Below are 15,997 nucleotides of genomic sequence, written 5' to 3' on the forward strand. Positions count from 1 at the left end.
AGCCCTCCTGGTAGGGTGGCAATTTCCTGGAGATTTTGGGGGTGGAGCTTGGAGGAGGGCGGGGTTTGTGGAGGGGAGGCATCCTGGTGGGTCATAATGCCGTGCAGTCCCCCTCTACTCCAAAGCTGCCAAGTTCTCCAGGGGAACCGATTTCTGTAGTTTTGAGGTCAGTTCTGTTTCCAGGAGTTTTCCAGGTCCCACCTGGAGGCTGGCAACCCTGTCTCCCAGAGCAGGCTCTGCTGGTTCTGCCGTTGTGGGTCCTGCAGAGGAGGGACCCGAACTAGGCCATGCGGTCGGGATCCCGTTTGGCCATTTGAAACTCCTCTGGCGCTGAGTGTTCCTCCCCCACAGGGCAGCCTACTTGTTTCCTGGCCCAGATTCTTGCCTCCTAGTTGGGATCTTTCCCCGCAGGGCCTTGTGTGCCTCCCTTAGCTTGTGCCCGGTGCCCTTGGGATCGCCAACAACAGGGCTTGGCTTTCTCCGTCCGTGACTGTTTTGTGCAGCGTGCTTTGCAGGGCTGGCGTCACAAGGCGTCTTTACAGGCCTTTCTCCTCTCTGTCGGCAGCCGGATAACAGCCCTGCGTTGCCCAAGTCGGTGGCCTCATCGCAGACGAAGCTGCCTGCCCAGCCGGGCTCACGGGCTCCAGCTGCAACACCAAAGGCAGCTGGATCGGCAAAAACGACCCCCAAGATGGTCCCAAAAGGTACTCCGACTTCGGTTTGGCGACTGCGATCACAGACGGGTTTTGTGCCTGTTTATCTGTACCCGGCTTTTTTCCCATCTGGGGACCCAAAGCAGCTTACATCGTCCTCTTCCCTCGAGAGCCGGCGGGGTGTCCTAGAATCAGAATCCTAGAGTGGGAAGGGTCCTCAAGGGTCATCTAGTCCAACCCCCTGCAGAATGCAGGAAACTCACAACTACCCACCCAGAATCCCTGGCCAGTCTGGCCTGTAAGAAACTTGCGATCTGCATTTCCCTGGCAGCTAAGGGCAGTGGCCTCTGATCTGGAGCATGAAGTCCATTTCCCCATTCCTCCTCCACAACCAGTCATCTGGGTGACCTTGGGCCAGTCACGGTCCTTTTAGAGCTGTTTATGAACAGCAGTTCTCCTAGAGCTCTCTCAGCCCCGCCTGCCTCCCAGGGTATCTGTTGTGGGGAGAGGAAGATGAAGGCGTTGTGAGCCGCTTTGGAACTCCTCTGGGGAGGGAAAAATGGGGCGTAAAAAACTAGCTTCTTCTCCTTCTCCCTTCCCCACAGCTCAGCAGCAGCTGGCCTTCCTGGAAAGCCGCAAGAAGCAACTGATGCAGGCAGCTCTCCGCTCCAAGCAGCAGAACGACATCGAGGGGGCCAAGGTGTTCCTGCGCCAGGCCAAGGGCCTGGACCCCATGATCGAGGCCTCACAGAACGGACTCCCGGTCGATATCACGAAGGTGAGCAATTGTCTTCCCAGCTCAGAAAAGTTTAGGCTCTCCAGTTTGGAAAAGAGGCAACTGGGGTTATATGACTGTATGTCTGTGGTGTTGTTATGGATTTCGTTCCAACTTCGGAGGAAAGCTTGTCCCCCTGGAACCCTTGGCTGTAGTGTAGAAGGTCTTTGCAGCTTTCATTTAGCACCGATGCTGGTTATCCTCTGGCAGTACTTGAAATAAGGCCAGTTCCTGCGTGCGGAAGACGGCTCTAGGCCCATTTGTAGGTCTGCCTGGGTCAGAGCGGAAGCACCGTCTGTGGGAAACACACTGGGAGAATGTTTTTCCACAATCTGAGGTTGTGACTTTCCGAAGTGCAGCACTGCCCTGGCTGGTGTCATAAAATCGTAGAATCATAGTTGAAGGCTCCTCGAGGCTCACCTGCTCTACCCTTCACAATGAAGAAGAAGAAGAAGAGTTGGTTCTTATATGCCGCTTTTCCCTACCCGAAGGAGGCTCAAAGCGGCTTACAGTCGCCTTCCCTTTCCTCTCCCCACAACAGACAACCTGTGGGGTAGGTGAGGCTGAGAGAGCCCTGATATCACTGCCCGGTCAGAACAGCTTTATCAGTGCCGTGGCGAGCCCAAGGTCACCCAGCTGGTTGCATGTGGGGGAGCGCAGAATTGAACCCGGCATGCCAGATTAGAAGTCCGCACTCCTAACCACTACACCAAACTGGCTCTCCAGACAATGACCAGACTCTGATGATAACGAGAGAAATAATTTTTGACCTACAAAAACAGAAGCACATTTTACACAACATATTCATGTAGAAGACTCTTGCGAGTCCCTTGGACTGCAAGGCGAACAAACCGGTCAGTCCTGGAGGAGATCAGCCCTGCCTGCTCCTTAGAAGGCCGGATCCTGAAGATGAAACTCAAATACTTTGGCCCCCTCATGAGAAGGAAGGAAGGACTCCCTGGAGAAGAGCCTGGTGCTGGGAGCGATTTAGGGCAAAAGAAGAAGGGGACGACAGAGAACGAGGTGGCTGGATGGAGTCACTGAAGCAGTCGGTGCAAACTTAAATGGACTCCGGGGAATGGGAGAGGACAGGAAGGCCTGGAGGATCATTGTCCAGGGGGTCGCGGTGGGTCAGACACGACTTCGCACCTAACAACAACAACAACAACAATTCATGTAGGTACATTGAACGTCTTGTGAACAGATTACCTTCAAAGAGGTTCTCTTTTTGTCGCTTCAAGCCCAGGAAAGGGAGAGCAGAAGAGAAGCCCTAAATAAGAAAGGCAATTCCTGGCCAAAGAGGCCCAACATCGAACTCCTGAGAGGGTGGGGCGAGGGAGAGCGTTCCCTTAAGCGTTTCCCTCCCGGTCCTTCTCACACATGGAGTCACACCATCCAGCGTTGTGCTAGAAATGAGTCTGCCGGGACATTAGAGACCACAAAGTTGCAGGAATACAATCTGTCGAGAACCAAACTTCCCTTGGTCAGCTTCCCTGAAATCCTTGTTGGTCTCTAAAGCGTGGCTGGATTCGAATCTACCACAGACCACGGTGGCTCGTTTCCTTCTTCCTCCAGGTGCCTCAGGCCCCCATGAACAAGGAGGACTTCACACTCGCACCGCGCCGCGGAGCCGGGATCTCTCCGGAGACGGCCGCCCAGTACACGGAGGTGGTGAAACTAATGAGACAGCAGTATGAGGTTAGCAGCGGGTTTTGGGTCAGCTTCGGAGGGGATGCTGGGCTCAGAGGGAGGGAGAGCTGGCATTCGGGAGCATGAAGATGCCTGGCCTGCTCTCACGGGAGGAGGCCGCCCCGTCGTGGCGGGGAGCAGGCACGGATCGCACCCGGCTGGCGGCGGAATCTCTGTTCTAGACAAAGCTTGGCCACTTCCTCCCCAGGGGGATTTTTCCGTCTCCCTCTGTCGGTGTCTTCCGCCAAAAAGTGAAAACTTAAAAAATGTCATTTGGCATCTTCTCAGTTATAGTTATCCTCCCACCTTCCTGATTCTGGCGCCCTTCATGCGTTTTTATTCATTCGTTCATATTAAGTGTCGTTTTAAAGAGTTCAAAAGTTTGTGACGCTTTTATGGGCGCTGCCTGAAGGGTGCTGTTTGTGTGGAAAGGGGGCTTTAAAAGGTTTTAAGCCAATAAATAAAGAACAGTTGGGGGGTCCGGCTAAGAGGCCCCGGTCCCTCTCATGCACAAAGCTCATTTGGACCATCTTGAGCGGGTTGCTGACTCTCAGCCTCGCCTTCCTCGCAGGGTTGTTGTGAGGTTAAAACTGAGCTTCTGGGAGGAAGGGCAATATCGAAACTGAGTAGCATGGGGTCCCTGCAGCTTTCAAGTAGATCTCTCAAGGCTTCCAGGCTCCATGAGAGACATGGCTCTGCGCATGGAAATGATGAGGCCAGCGCAACGCTGCAGTTCATTAGGGGGGAGGAATGTGAGTCTGGCCTGCAGGACTTCGGCTGGGAAGGCGCAAGGCCATGACTGTCTGCTGCCCACATGGCCTCTCTTCTCTTTTTTTAAATTCCAGATGTGCATGAATTACTCCAAGCAGTTCACCCACCTAGGGAACATCACGGAAACAACCAAGTAAGGCTGCACGTCCGTCATGTTACTAATACAGCTCCATTCCTGACTCTGCTCCCTTTTCCTTTTTATGTGTGCAGAATATGAAAGTGGACAAAACACTTCAAACCACTTCTTGCCTATCTGGAGGAGCTCTGGCTTAGTGGCAGAGCCTCTGCTTGGCAGGCAGAAGGTCCCAGGTTCAATCCCCAGCATCTCCAATTAGAAGGACCAGGCAGGAGGGGATGGGAAAGACCTTGGCCTGAGACCCTGGCTCAGTGGCAGAACCTCTGCTTGTCAGGCAGAAGGTCCCAGGTTCAATCCCCAGCATCTCCAGTTAGAAGGACCAGGCAGGAGGGGATGGGAAAGACCTTGGCCTGAGACCCTGGCTCAGTGGCAGAGCCTTGCTTGACAGGCAGGAGGTCCCAGGTTCAATCCCCGGCATCTCCAGTTAGAAGGCCCAGGCAGGAGGGGATGGGAAAGACCTTGGCCTGAGACCCTGGCTCAGTGGCAGAGCCTCTGCTTGGCAGGCAGAAGGTCCCAGGTTCAATCCCCGGCATCTCCAGTGAAAAGGACCAGGCAGGAGGGGATGGGAAAGACCTTGGCCTGAGACCCTGGCTCAGTTCCAGAGCCTCTGCTTGGCAGGCAGAAGGTCCCAGGTTCAATCCCCAGCATCTCCAGTGGAAAGGACCAGGCAGGAGGGGATGGGAAAGACCTTGGCCTGTGACCCTGGCTCAGTGGCAGAGCCTCTGCTTGGCAGGCAGAAGGTCCCAGGTTCAATCCCCAGTGGCATTTCCAGTTAGAAGGACCAGGCAGGAGGGGATGGGAAGGACCTTGGCCTGAGACCCTGGCTCAGTGGCAGAGCCTCTGCTTGGCAAGCAGAAGGCCCCAGGTTCAATCCCTGGCATCTCCAGCTGAAAGGACCAGGCAGGAGGGAAAGACCTTGGCCTGAGACCCTGGCTCAGGGGCAGAGCCTCTGCTTGGCAGGCAGGAGGTCCCAGGTTCAATCCCCGGCATCTCCAGTTGGAAGGACCAGGCAGGAGGGGATGGGGAAGACCTTGGCCTGAGACCCTGGCTCAGTGGCAGAGCCTCTGCTTGGCAGGCAGAAGGTCCCAGGTTCAATCCCCGGCATCTCCAGTTAGAAGGACCAGGCAGGAGGGGATGGGGAAGACCTTGGCCTGAGACCCTGGTTCAGGGGCAGAGCCTCTGCTTGGCAGGCAGAAGGTCCCAGGTTCAATCCCCGGCATCTCCAGTTAGAAGGACCAGGCAGGGGGGGATGGGAAAGGCCTTGACCTGAGACCCTGGCTCAGTGGCAGAGCCTCTGCTTAGCAGGCAGAAGGTCCCAGGTTCAATCCCCGGCATCTCCAGTTAGAAGGACCAGGCAGGAGGGGATGGGAAAGACCTTGGCCTGAGACCCTGGCTCAGTGGCAGAGCCTCTGCTTGGCAGGCAGAAGGTCCCAGGTTCAATCCCCGGCATCTCCAGTTAGAAGGACCAGGCAGGAGGGGATGGGGAAGACCTTGGCCTGAGACCCTGGCTCAGGGGCAGAGCCTCTGCTTGGCAGGCAGGAGGTCCCAGGTTCAATCCCCGGCATCTCTAGCTAGAAGGCCCAGGCAGAAGTCAACCACAGACTCCCTGACTAGGTTTCTGTTCTGGTCTCCTCGTCTTCAGGTTCGAGAAGATGGCCGAAGACTGCAAAAAGAATATGGAGATCCTGAAGCAGGCCCACGCCAAGGGATGGCCGCTGCCCAAGTATCGTTATGAACAGCGGACCTTCAGTGTGATCAAGTGCGTGAGCTGCGTTGACTCGGGCGGTTTCCTTTCTGCCGCTTATCGGAAGGTTCTTGTGTCTGTCCTCGGTGGGGCGGCTCACAGCAAAAAGCAGAAGGGGGCCCCACCAAGGTTGCATGAAGGATTCGGATGATTTCGGGCCTCAGCTTTTCCTCGGGGCAGTGGTTTGGGAACAAACAGACCCACCTGGGCGTGGGAAGGCTTTTTAAAAAGCAGCGTGGATGGGTGGATGTGCGCTCCCGAGCGGAGGTTTAGTGACACCCCTTGCTGGATCAGGACACTCAGATGCAGAGGATGGCCCCCAAGCCGGATCCAGCACCGCCTTAACCGTTCTTTGATCAAGTGGCTGTAAAAGAAAAAATTCTTTTGAGTGGGAAGGGACCTCCTGGGTCATCTAGTCCAACCCCCTGCACTATGCAGGACACTCACATCCATATCGCTCACCCACTGTCACCTGCCACCCCCTGGAGCCTTCCCAGAATCAGCCTCAGTTTTCGTCTCTTTCTTCTAGGATCTTCCCAGAGCTGAACAGCAACGACATGGTTCTGTCTGTCGTGAAAGCAATCAACCTGCCAGCTCCTCCCGGTAAAACAGCCTGTCCTTCCTGTTTCGGGGGAAGTGGGCAAAAGGGGTGGGCCCTCTTGTTGCCATGACAATGGAAGGGGGGAAAGGGGAGGCAGAGAATTGGGTGGTGGGTGGTCTCTTCTCCTGCTTGAGGCAGGGGGAGGTATCAGATTGGCACCGTTTGGAGTGAGATGCCTGGAGGAAATTAGGTCAAATAGCTCAAGACAGCTCATTCCAAAAATGGAAAATCCCCCCCTCCCCACCCCAAAAAAATGAAATGGAAAAATGTTGAAAGAAATGCCTGCACCAAACTGAATTCCTCTGCTTTTTCTGAGCACCAATTTGGTGTCGTGATTAGGAGTGCAGACTTGGCGAGCCCGGTTTGATTCCTTGCTCCCCCACATGCAGCCAGCTGGGTGACCTTGGGCTAGTCACAGCACTGATAAATCTGTTCTGACCGAGCAGGAATCTCAGGGCTCTCCCAGCCTCACCCACCTCACAGGGTGTCTGTTGTGGGGAGAGGAAAGGGAAGGCGACTGTAAGCCACTTTGAGACTCCTTTGGGCAGAGAAAAGCGGCATAGAAGAACCAACTCTTCTTCTTCTTCTTCTGTTCTGTGTTCTGTAGAATCCCACTTCTTTCTTGGGAAGCATGTGCTATATTCCACATACAGCTATCTGGGTGACCTTGGGCCAGTCACAGTTCTCTTGGAGCTGTTCTCATTGAGCAGTTCTCCTAGAGCTCTCTCAGCCCCACCTACCTCACAGGGGGCCTGTTGTGGGGAGAGTAAAGGGAAGGTGTCGGTAAGCTGCTTTGGGGCTTGTTCGGGTAGTGAAAAGTGGGGTATAAAAAAAAACAGCTCTCCTTAGAATCATAGAAGCATAGAGTCGGAAAGGGACCTCCAGGGTCATCTAGTCCAACCCCCTGCAGAATGCAGGAAATTCACAACTACCTGCCCACCCACAGTGACCCCAATTCCATGCCCAGATGATGCCGCCCTCCCCCGTGAGAATCCTCCTATTTATCTGTCTCGCTCTTCCTTTCCCTCCCTCGTATCACTTCCCTCGAGTAAATTCCGATATCTCCAATCCCAAAAACGTTGCGGGTTGCTTCCATATCTTATCCTTTTTCCCCAGGCATAGCGCCTAACGATCTGGATGCCTTTGTGCGGTTTGAATTCCCTTACCCCAACGCGGTGAGTTCGGGCAACTTCAAACACTGCTCTCCCCCCCACCCCCCCTTCTCTCTTCCCAGCAGCACGTTGGCCTCTCCCAGCTTTTGCGTATGGAGCGAAAGAGGCCTCTGTCATTGTCAGGCATGACGGGAGGCCCAGGAAAGTGTAACGTGGGCGGGTGGGGTGGGGGGCTGCTTTGAGACCGTCCGGGTAACAGCCGGGTCCTAATTCCCTCTTTGGCACTGGCCTCACAGGAGGAAGCACAGAAGGACAAGACCAACGTGATCAAAAATTCCAACTCCCCTGGTAAATACCCGTCAGCCACGTTAGGCACAAGAATGCCAGCTCGCTGTGTAGACCCTCCTTCCACGGAGCAGAAGCCCTACACTGGAAGAGCTGCCGTCCTTGCCACGGCTGTTCCAGGGGGCTCCAGGCCCCCCACTGACACCTCCTTGCCCGCCTGCTTGCCTGCTCCTCCCAAGTGGCTGAGCGTTCCCAGTGCTCACCCACTTTCCCAGGACAAGACGGGCGTGCAGCTAGGAGTGTGGGAAGTAGAGGGGGCAGCAGGGGAGGTGATGCAGCAGGCCCCGCCAGAAGACCTGAGCCATGACAGCTGCTGACTCCAGCCCTGACGGCGCATACACAATTACGAAGGGCGCTACAGCCGCCCCAGGGCAACATGGCTGGCCGTACAGCCGGTGCTGCAGCAAAGCATTTTAAGTGTAAAGCATTACGGGCGGTGAGGAAGCTCTCCTGACCCAAAAGCAAGGAGGGCCTTTCTCCATGAGCCACCGTAGGGGTTTGGCTCCGTTCCTCCGGCTAACCGTCTGGCTTGTGGTCTCCCTCCGGCAGAATTCCAAGAGCAGTTTAAGCTGTTTATTAATCGGGGGCACCGCGGCCTCAAGAGGGCCATCCAGACGAAAGGCATCAAGTTCGAGGTGGTCCATAAAGGGTGAGTGACAGGCCCCTCTGGGGCTGGGCGGGTTGGAACCAGTGTGGATCCACCCCATTTTGTGTCTGGGGCAAGCGGGTGGGCGGGGCTTGGTGAACCAGGGGGCTTGGTGAACCAGAGGGGCTTGCTGCAAGTCCCTTGGCTCATCCCCACCGTCAGGAGGGTGGAACGGGGGACTAGGGGCAATGTGGAGGCAGCCCATACTGAAGCCCATGCCAGAGAGAAAGCTGGGGGGGGGGTCACATTGGCCAGCTATCAGTCATTGCTCTGTCATTGCTCTGTTGGAACCAAGCAGCTGCCTCAGATCCCCTGCATGGGGGGGGGGGGGCAGGCTGGCTGCCCGTGGCTGGCATGTGAGCTGCCAAGCCATCCTCTGCCTGATGGGACGGTGTCACAGGGCATGAGCCGGTCGGGGTGTGCTGCTTCCACTGCCAGCAGGGGCTTGACCGGACACAGGTGCCCCCACAAAGGATGGCACCCAAAGAGCCCCAGTCGGCATACTTTAAACAGGCCATTGGTCGGAACATCCCAAACAGGAAGCCGGGGGAGGGGAGGCTTTTTCTCTCTGCCTTTTCCGGCAGGGAAGGGGACAAGCCGTCCCAAGCGGGTGCCGGAGACTCCGAATGGGGCCCCCGCAGTTGAATGTCCCCATGTCTCTCCAGAGGGCTGTTCAAGACTGACCGTGTCTTGGGGACGGCGCAGCTGAAGCTGGAGGCCCTGGAGACGGCTTGTGAGCTTCGGGAGTTTCTGGAGGTGAGCATGCGTCCTTTCCCCTCGCTTTCCGGCCCCGCATCGACGGTGGCAGGCAGCCAAATCGCAAGAGGCCATCGTCCTGCAGTTCCACTCCAGCGTACAAGAACGACCAGTCAGGAGTGGGGAGCAGCGGAAAAGCCAAAGAGGCTACGCTTGAATTCTCTGAACAAGGAGCCCCTTAACTCCACGTGTTTGCGACAGCAAATGAGTGAGAAGGAAATGAACAGCGGCCAGAAAGCAAACCGGTTATTGACACGTTTTCAAGTTCTCTCTTCTTCAGTGGCAAGAACTGAAGATATAAACAGAATTCATAAGAATAAATACGTATCATCATCCTATATAAAAGTGCCAAAAATTCGTACCGCCATAGAAGTGGCACTAGTGAAGTCTTCCTGCACCCTCTTGCACCTTCCCCTCTAGGTGAAGAAAATTTGGGGGCTTAGGTCCAGGAGGAGTTTTTTTGCCACAGCATCTTGGTTTTATAAGGTTGTTTGTATTAGGTAAAGGTAAAGGTATCCCCTGTGCAAGCACCGGGTCATGTCTGACCCTTGGGATGACGCCCTCCAGCGTTTTCATGGCAGACTCAATACGGGGTGGTTTGCCAGTGCCTTCCCCAGTCATTACCGTTTACCCCCCAGAAGCAAGCTGGGTACCCATTTGACCCACCTCGGAAGGATGGAAGGCTGAGTCAACCTTGAGCCGGCTGCTGGGATTGAACTCCCAGCCTCATGGGCACAGCTTTCAGACTGCATGTCTGCTGCCTTACCACTCTGCGCCACAAGAGGCTCATGTTTGTATTATATATATATACACTAGATTCAAAGCCCGTTCGTGAGAAAGGCCCGCCCCCACCCGTGTGCTTCTAGGCCCATCGTCTTCACGCATGGTGTCCTGCCGCTCCCCCGTGGCTTTCTGGCCTGTGCAGGTGAGGGCCTAGATTGTGACCTCACCCGATTGGCTAGAACTGCTGTCTGTCCTGCTGAGGGGCCAATTGGAAGGTGCTTTGCACCTTCCAATTGGCCCCTCACCCGGATTGGCCACGCCCACTCTCCGCCCACTTAGCCCTAAGCCAAATATGAATACAGCGAAAGCTGTATAAAGCTTGGTTTTTACACCTGTTTTAATGGGTTACATTGGGGGTTTTATCCGAATGTTATAACTCGCCTCGAGCATTTGGGGGAGGTGGGTAACAAATAAAATAATAATAGTAATAGTAATAATTATAAAAGTAAGAAACGGCTTACAATTTTTATATGTTATTATCAGCATGCATCATCATGGGAATTGTAGTTCATGGACATCAGGAGAGCCGCCATTTTACCACCCCTGGCTTATAGCTCAATGGTGCAGACTGATTTTTCCGGTTTGGTCTTGCTGTGTTTACAGAGTTGTTTTTCCCCCTTCCCGTCTCGTCCCCCCCCCCCCCCCACTCAGCTCCTGGACGGACGGCGGCCCACGGGAGGCAAGCTGGAAGTCATCGTCCGCCTGAGAGAACCGCTGAGCTCCCAGCAGCTGGAGATGACGACGGAGCGGTGGCTGGTCTTGGATCCCCTGACGATGCCCCCCGTGAGTGGCCTTTGTGCAGTCTGGGGACTTCTCCCTTGGAAGCAGAGAGGGCTGGGACGGGATCCAGGTGGTTAAGCCGTCTGCCAGTTGCCTCAGCGTGGCTTTCCTAGGGAGCATCAGCCTCCCCAGAGGCTTCGTGGTCTCTGGCCTGGCAAGAACGCTTCCCTTTTGAAATGGGCAGCCTTCTGGGAAGTTCCAGCCAGCCGCTGCATTTCTCAGGCTCTGCTGTCTCTGGGAACGGAATCCGAGCTGGGTTGGCTGAGATCAGGCCGAGACTGGGCTTCCTTCGCAAACTGATGTGGACAGAAAGCTCTGGCTGTGTGAACCTGGGACCTCCTGCCTGCCAAGTAGAGGCTCTGCCACTGAGCCAGGGTCTCAGGCCAAGGTCTTTCCCATCCCCTCCTGCCTGGTCCTTTTCGCTGGAGATGCTGCTGGGGATTGAACCTGGGACCTACTGCCTGCCAAGCAGATGCTCTGCCACTGAGCCAGGGTCTCAGGCCAAGGTCTTTTCCATCCCCTCCTGCCTGGTCCTTCTAACTGGAGATGCGGGGGATTGAACCGGGGACCTTCTGCCTGCCAAGCAGAGGCTCTGCCACTGAGCCAGGGTCTCAGGCCAAGGTCTTCCCCATCCCCTCCTACCTGCTCCTTCTAAGTGGAGATGCCGGGGATTGAACCGGGGACCTTCTGCCTGCCAAGCAGAGGCTCTGCCACTGAGCCAGGGTCTCAGGCCAAGGTCTTTCCCATCCCCTCCTGCCTGGTCCTTTTCGCTGGAGATGCTGCTGGGGATTGAACCTGGGACCTACTGCCTGCCAAGCAGATGCTCTGCCACTGAGCCAGGGTCTCAGGCCAAGGTCTTTTCCATCCCCTCCTGCCTGGTCCTTCTAACTGGAGATGCGGGGGATTGAACCGGGGACCTTCTGCCTGCCAAGCAGAGGCTCTGCCACTGAGCCAGGGTCTCAGGCCAAGGTCTTCCCCATCCCCTCCTACCTGCTCCTTCTAAGTGGAGATGCCGGGGATTGAACCGGGGACCTTCTGCCTGCCAAGCAGAGGCTCTGCCACTGAGCCAGGGTCTCAGGCCAAGGTCTTTCCCATCCCCTCCTGCCTGGGCCTTTTAACTGGAGATGCCGAGGATTGAACCTGGGACCTCCTGCCTGCCAAGCAGAGGCTCTGCCACTGAGCCAGGGTCGCAGGCCAAGGTCTTTCCCATCCCCTCCTGCCTGGTCCTTCTAACTGGAGATGCCGAGGATTGAACCTGGGAACTCCTGCCTGCCAAGCAGAGGCTCTGCCACTGAGCCAGGGTCTCAGGCCAAGGTCTTTCCCATCCCCTCCTGCCTGGTCCTTCTAACTGGAGATGCCGGGGATTGAACCTGGGAACTCCTGCCTGCCAAGCAGAGGCTCTGCCACTGAGCCAGGGCCCTTGCTTGCCTGCCAGCCTCTGTTCATTATCGTCTCACTTCCTGGAAGCTGGGCTGATGAGATTTTTCGGAGATCTCTGTGTGGGAGACTGGAAGCTGCTCTGCCAGAGGTCCTGGGACATAATTAACAGGCTCTGCTTTCCTCACGCAGGTTGCCCTTCCCAAAGCGAAGCCAGCGGCACCTCCAAGGACGGATTCGGGCAGCAGGTAAGTCTCCTCTGGGGATTGTGGGTAGGGGCTCTTCTGGCCTTGGGGGAACGAGGCAGCAGTAAAAAAATGGCACATTTGTCCTTCTGAGCCTCGCCTCTCTTCTTGATGCTCCCTTGCCTGCTTTCCATCCTCCCTCTTTGGATTATCATCGTGGAACAGAGATTGACAATTCCAGGCTTGGGACCTCTGCTAAAGAAACAGCCACGAGAATAAAGCTCTCGGTTGCCAACTCCAGCTTGAAGAAATTCCTGGAACTTTGGGAGAGCTCATCAGGGATGTGATGCCCTGGAGTCAGCTTTCTGAAGCATCCCGTTTTCTCCCTGGGAGAGTTCCAGGTGCCATCCAGAAGAAGAAGAGGAAGAAGAAGAGGAAGAGGAAGAAGAAGAGGAAGAAGGAAGAAGAGGAAGAGGAGGAAGAAGAGGAAGAGGAAGAAGAGGAAGAGGAAGAAGAAGAAGAAGAAGAAGAAGAAGAAGAAGAAGAAGAAGAAGAAGAAGAAGAAGAAGAAGAAGAAGAAGAAGAAGAAGAAGAAGAGATGGTTATTTATGGCCTGCTTTTCCCTGCCTGAAGGAGCCTGAAAATGGCTGACAAATAGCTATACCGTCCTCTCCCCACAACAGACGCCCTGTGAGGGAGGTGGGGCAGAGAGAGCTTCTGACGAGACCGCTCTGTGAGAACAGCATTATCAGGACTGTGACGAGCTCAAGGCTCAAGGCTCATGGAGAAGGAGCAGGGAATCCAACCCAGGCTCCCCAGATTAGAAGCCGCTGCTCTTAGCCAGAATGCCACGCTGGCTCTCTGCCGCACGTAGAACTGGAAGACAGAAATCTGTTCAGGGGCAGGGATGGTCTTTGGCAGACAACAGTTGGTTCTCCTGGCTTTGAGGATTTAGAAGTTGGAAGGAAGGAAGATGGAAGGCCAGGCTGTGTATAGTTTGGGCAGATGTCCATGCCATCCCTCCTCCTTCCCCCCCTCCCCAATAGAATCATAGAGTTGGAAGGGACCTCCTGGGTCATCTAGTTTTGTTGTGGTTTTTTGTTTTGCTCTGCGGTAGCTGCTGATGGTCTCTTCTGATTTCCTTCCAGAACGTCCATCTGCTCACTGCTGTAGGCAAGCCAGCTCTGGTTGGACTTCCTTCCTTCCTTCTCTCGGGCTCCGGACACTCTCTTGCGCGGCATGCTTTCCTTCTGCCGGCCCCGGACGAGAAAAAACGTAGGGAGACCAGGAGGGCAGGAGGGAGATCTGGACGGCTGTCTTGGAGCAAAGCTCTTAGTGGGAAAGCCCAGTTGCTTAAGGCCCACAACAAAAGGGAGGGTCTGTGACTCAGGGGCAGAGCCCCTGCTTGGCCTGCAGGAGGCCCCAGGTTCAATCCCTGGAATCTCCAGTTAAAAGGAGGAGGGGATGGGAAAGACCTTGGCCTGAGAAGGTCCCAGTTAGAAGGCAGAAGGTCCCAGTTAGAAGGACCAGCCAGGAGGGGATGGGAAAGACCTTGGCCTGAGACCCTGGGTCATTGGCAGAGCCTCTTCTTGGCAGGCAGAAGGTCCCAGGTTCAATCCCCAGCATCTCCAGTGAAAAGGACCAGGCAGGAGGGGATGGGAAAGACCTTGGCCTGAGACCCTGGCTCAGTGGCAGAGCCTCCGCTTGGCAGGCAGAAGGTCCCAGGTTCAATCCCCGGCATCTCCAGTTAGAAGGACCAGGCAGGAGGGGCTGGGAAAGACCTTGGCCTGAGACCCTGGCTCAGGGGCAGAGCCTCTGCTTGGCAGGCAGGAGGTCCCAGGTTCAATCCCCGGCATCTCCAGTTAGAAGGACCAGGCAGGAGGGGATGGGAAAGACCTTGGCCTGAGACCCTGGCTCAGTGGCAGAGCCTCTGCTTGGCAGGCAGGAGGTCCCAGGTTCAATCCCCGGCATCTCCAGTTAGAAGGACCAGGCAGGAGGGGATGGGAAAGACCTTGGCCTGAGACCCTGGCTCAGTGGCAGAGCCTCTGCTTGGCAGGCAGGAGGTCCCAGGTTCAATCCCCAGCATCTCCAGTGAAAAGGACCAGGCAGGAGGGGATGGGAAAGACCTTGGCCTGAGACCCTGGCTCAGGGGCAGAGCCTCTGCTTGGCAGGCAGAAGGTCCCAGGTTCAATCCCCGGCATCTCCAGTTAGAAGGACCAGGCAGGAGGGGATGGGAAAGACCTTGGCCTGAGACCCTGGCTCAGTGGCAGAGCCTCTGCTTGGCAGGCAGGGGGTCCCAGGTTCAATCCCTGGCGGCATCTCCAGTTAGAAGGACCAGGCAGGAGGGGATGGGAAAGACCTTGGCCTGAGACCCTGGCTCAGTGGCAGAGCCTCTGCTTGGCAGGCAGGGGGTCCCAGGTTCAATCCCTGGCGGCATCTCCAGTTAGAAGGACCAGGCAGGAGGGGATGGGGAAGACCTTGGCCTGAGACCCTGGCTCAGTGGCAGAGCCTCTGCTTGGCAGGCAGGAGGTCCCAGGTTCAATCCCTGGAATCTCCAGTTAAAAGGAGGAGGGGATGGGAAAGACCTTGGCCTGAGAAGGTCCCAGTTAGAAGGCAGAAGGTCCCAGTTAGAAGGACCAGCCAGGAGGGGATGGGAAAGACCTTGGCCTGAGACCCTGGGTCATTGGCAGAGCCTCTTCTTGGCAGGCAGAAGGTCCCAGGTTCAATCCCCGGCATCTCCAGTTAGAAGGACCAGGCAGGAGGGGATGGGAAAGACCTTGGCCTGAGACCCTGGCTCAGTGGCAGAGCCTCTGCTTGGCAGGCAGAAGGTCCCAGGTTCAATCCCCGGCATCTCCAGTTAAAAGGACCAGGCAGGAGGGGATGGGAAAGACCTTGGCCTGAGACCCTGGCTCAGTGGCAGAGCCTCTGCTTGGCAGGCAGGGGGTCCCAGGTTCAATCCCTGGCGGCATCTCCAGTTAGAAGGACCAGGCAGGAGGGGATGGGAAAGACCTTTCTCTGCCTGAGAGCCCTGGGGAGGGGCCAGAGCTCAGTGGCAGAGCCTCTGCTTAGCAGGCAGAAGGTCCCAGGTTCTCCTCATGAGGCTGTGGGCACCGACTGCCAGCCTGCGTAGACAAGACTTTCTGTAGAGGGAGGGGCCATGGCTTACCTGCAGGCTCCGTCTCCAGTGGAAAGGGCCAGGCAGGAGGGGATGGGGAAGACCTCTGCCTGGGACCCTGGAGAGGAGCTGCCAGCCTTAGACAATGTTGACCTTGGTGGACTGAGGGTCCGATTCACGTGTGTGTGTGACTTCTCCCCATCCTGTGGTGGGCTCCTCTTAAGCTGAACCTATTGGCTTCTGTGCAGGAGGTTCAGGAGAACAGCCGAGGGAGCCAAACTGCATCTCTCTTAGTCGGCTGTCTTGGAGGCAGCCGTTGTGCTTTCCTCTGGGGCGTTCCTTCCAGGGCGCCCTCCAAGCCGCGCGCTCCTTGACCCAGGAAGCCCTGCCCAGAGGCAGGCAGGGTCTTGCACAGCCTGTGGTCCATTGGAAGATGACAGCCCTTCCCTTCCGCTCAGGGGGGAAAGTTGAGAGAGGGCATCGCTGCCCTCCATTTGGCCTGTGGAACTGAGAGACGCAGTTGGTCGCA

At 56.2% G+C, this 15,997-nt stretch overlaps 1 protein-coding gene across 2 annotated transcripts in view; it reads left to right on the forward strand.

Moving 5' to 3' along the window:
• CC2D1A (coiled-coil and C2 domain containing 1A) overlaps nt 1-15,997 on the forward strand; it is a 38,312-nt gene that overhangs the window by 14,860 nt on the left and 7,455 nt on the right. Inside the window, exons 14-26 of one of the 2 annotated variants that reach the window (XR_013229688.1) lie at nt 566-704; nt 1,259-1,431; nt 3,004-3,126; nt 3,963-4,021; nt 5,667-5,783; nt 6,298-6,371; nt 7,486-7,544; nt 7,778-7,829; nt 8,376-8,475; nt 9,138-9,228; nt 10,663-10,794; nt 12,361-12,416; nt 13,502-13,628. Coding sequence is in view for 1 of the 2 variants with exons in the window: in XM_077329808.1 (XP_077185923.1) it covers nt 566-704; nt 1,259-1,431; nt 3,004-3,126; nt 3,963-4,021; nt 5,667-5,783; nt 6,298-6,371; nt 7,486-7,544; nt 7,778-7,829; nt 8,376-8,475; nt 9,138-9,228; nt 10,663-10,794; nt 12,361-12,416 (1,175 nt within the window). In the remaining variant the exon portion in view is untranslated. The remainder of the gene's footprint in view (nt 1-565; nt 705-1,258; nt 1,432-3,003; nt 3,127-3,962; nt 4,022-5,666; nt 5,784-6,297; nt 6,372-7,485; nt 7,545-7,777; nt 7,830-8,375; nt 8,476-9,137; nt 9,229-10,662; nt 10,795-12,360; nt 12,417-13,501; nt 13,629-15,997) is intronic. The other variant, XM_077329808.1, reaches the window with a different exon arrangement.

Source organism: Paroedura picta, chromosome 3 (assembly GCF_049243985.1).
Source record: "Paroedura picta isolate Pp20150507F chromosome 3, Ppicta_v3.0, whole genome shotgun sequence".
In the NCBI taxonomy this organism is placed as follows: Eukaryota; Metazoa; Chordata; class Lepidosauria; order Squamata; family Gekkonidae; genus Paroedura; species Paroedura picta.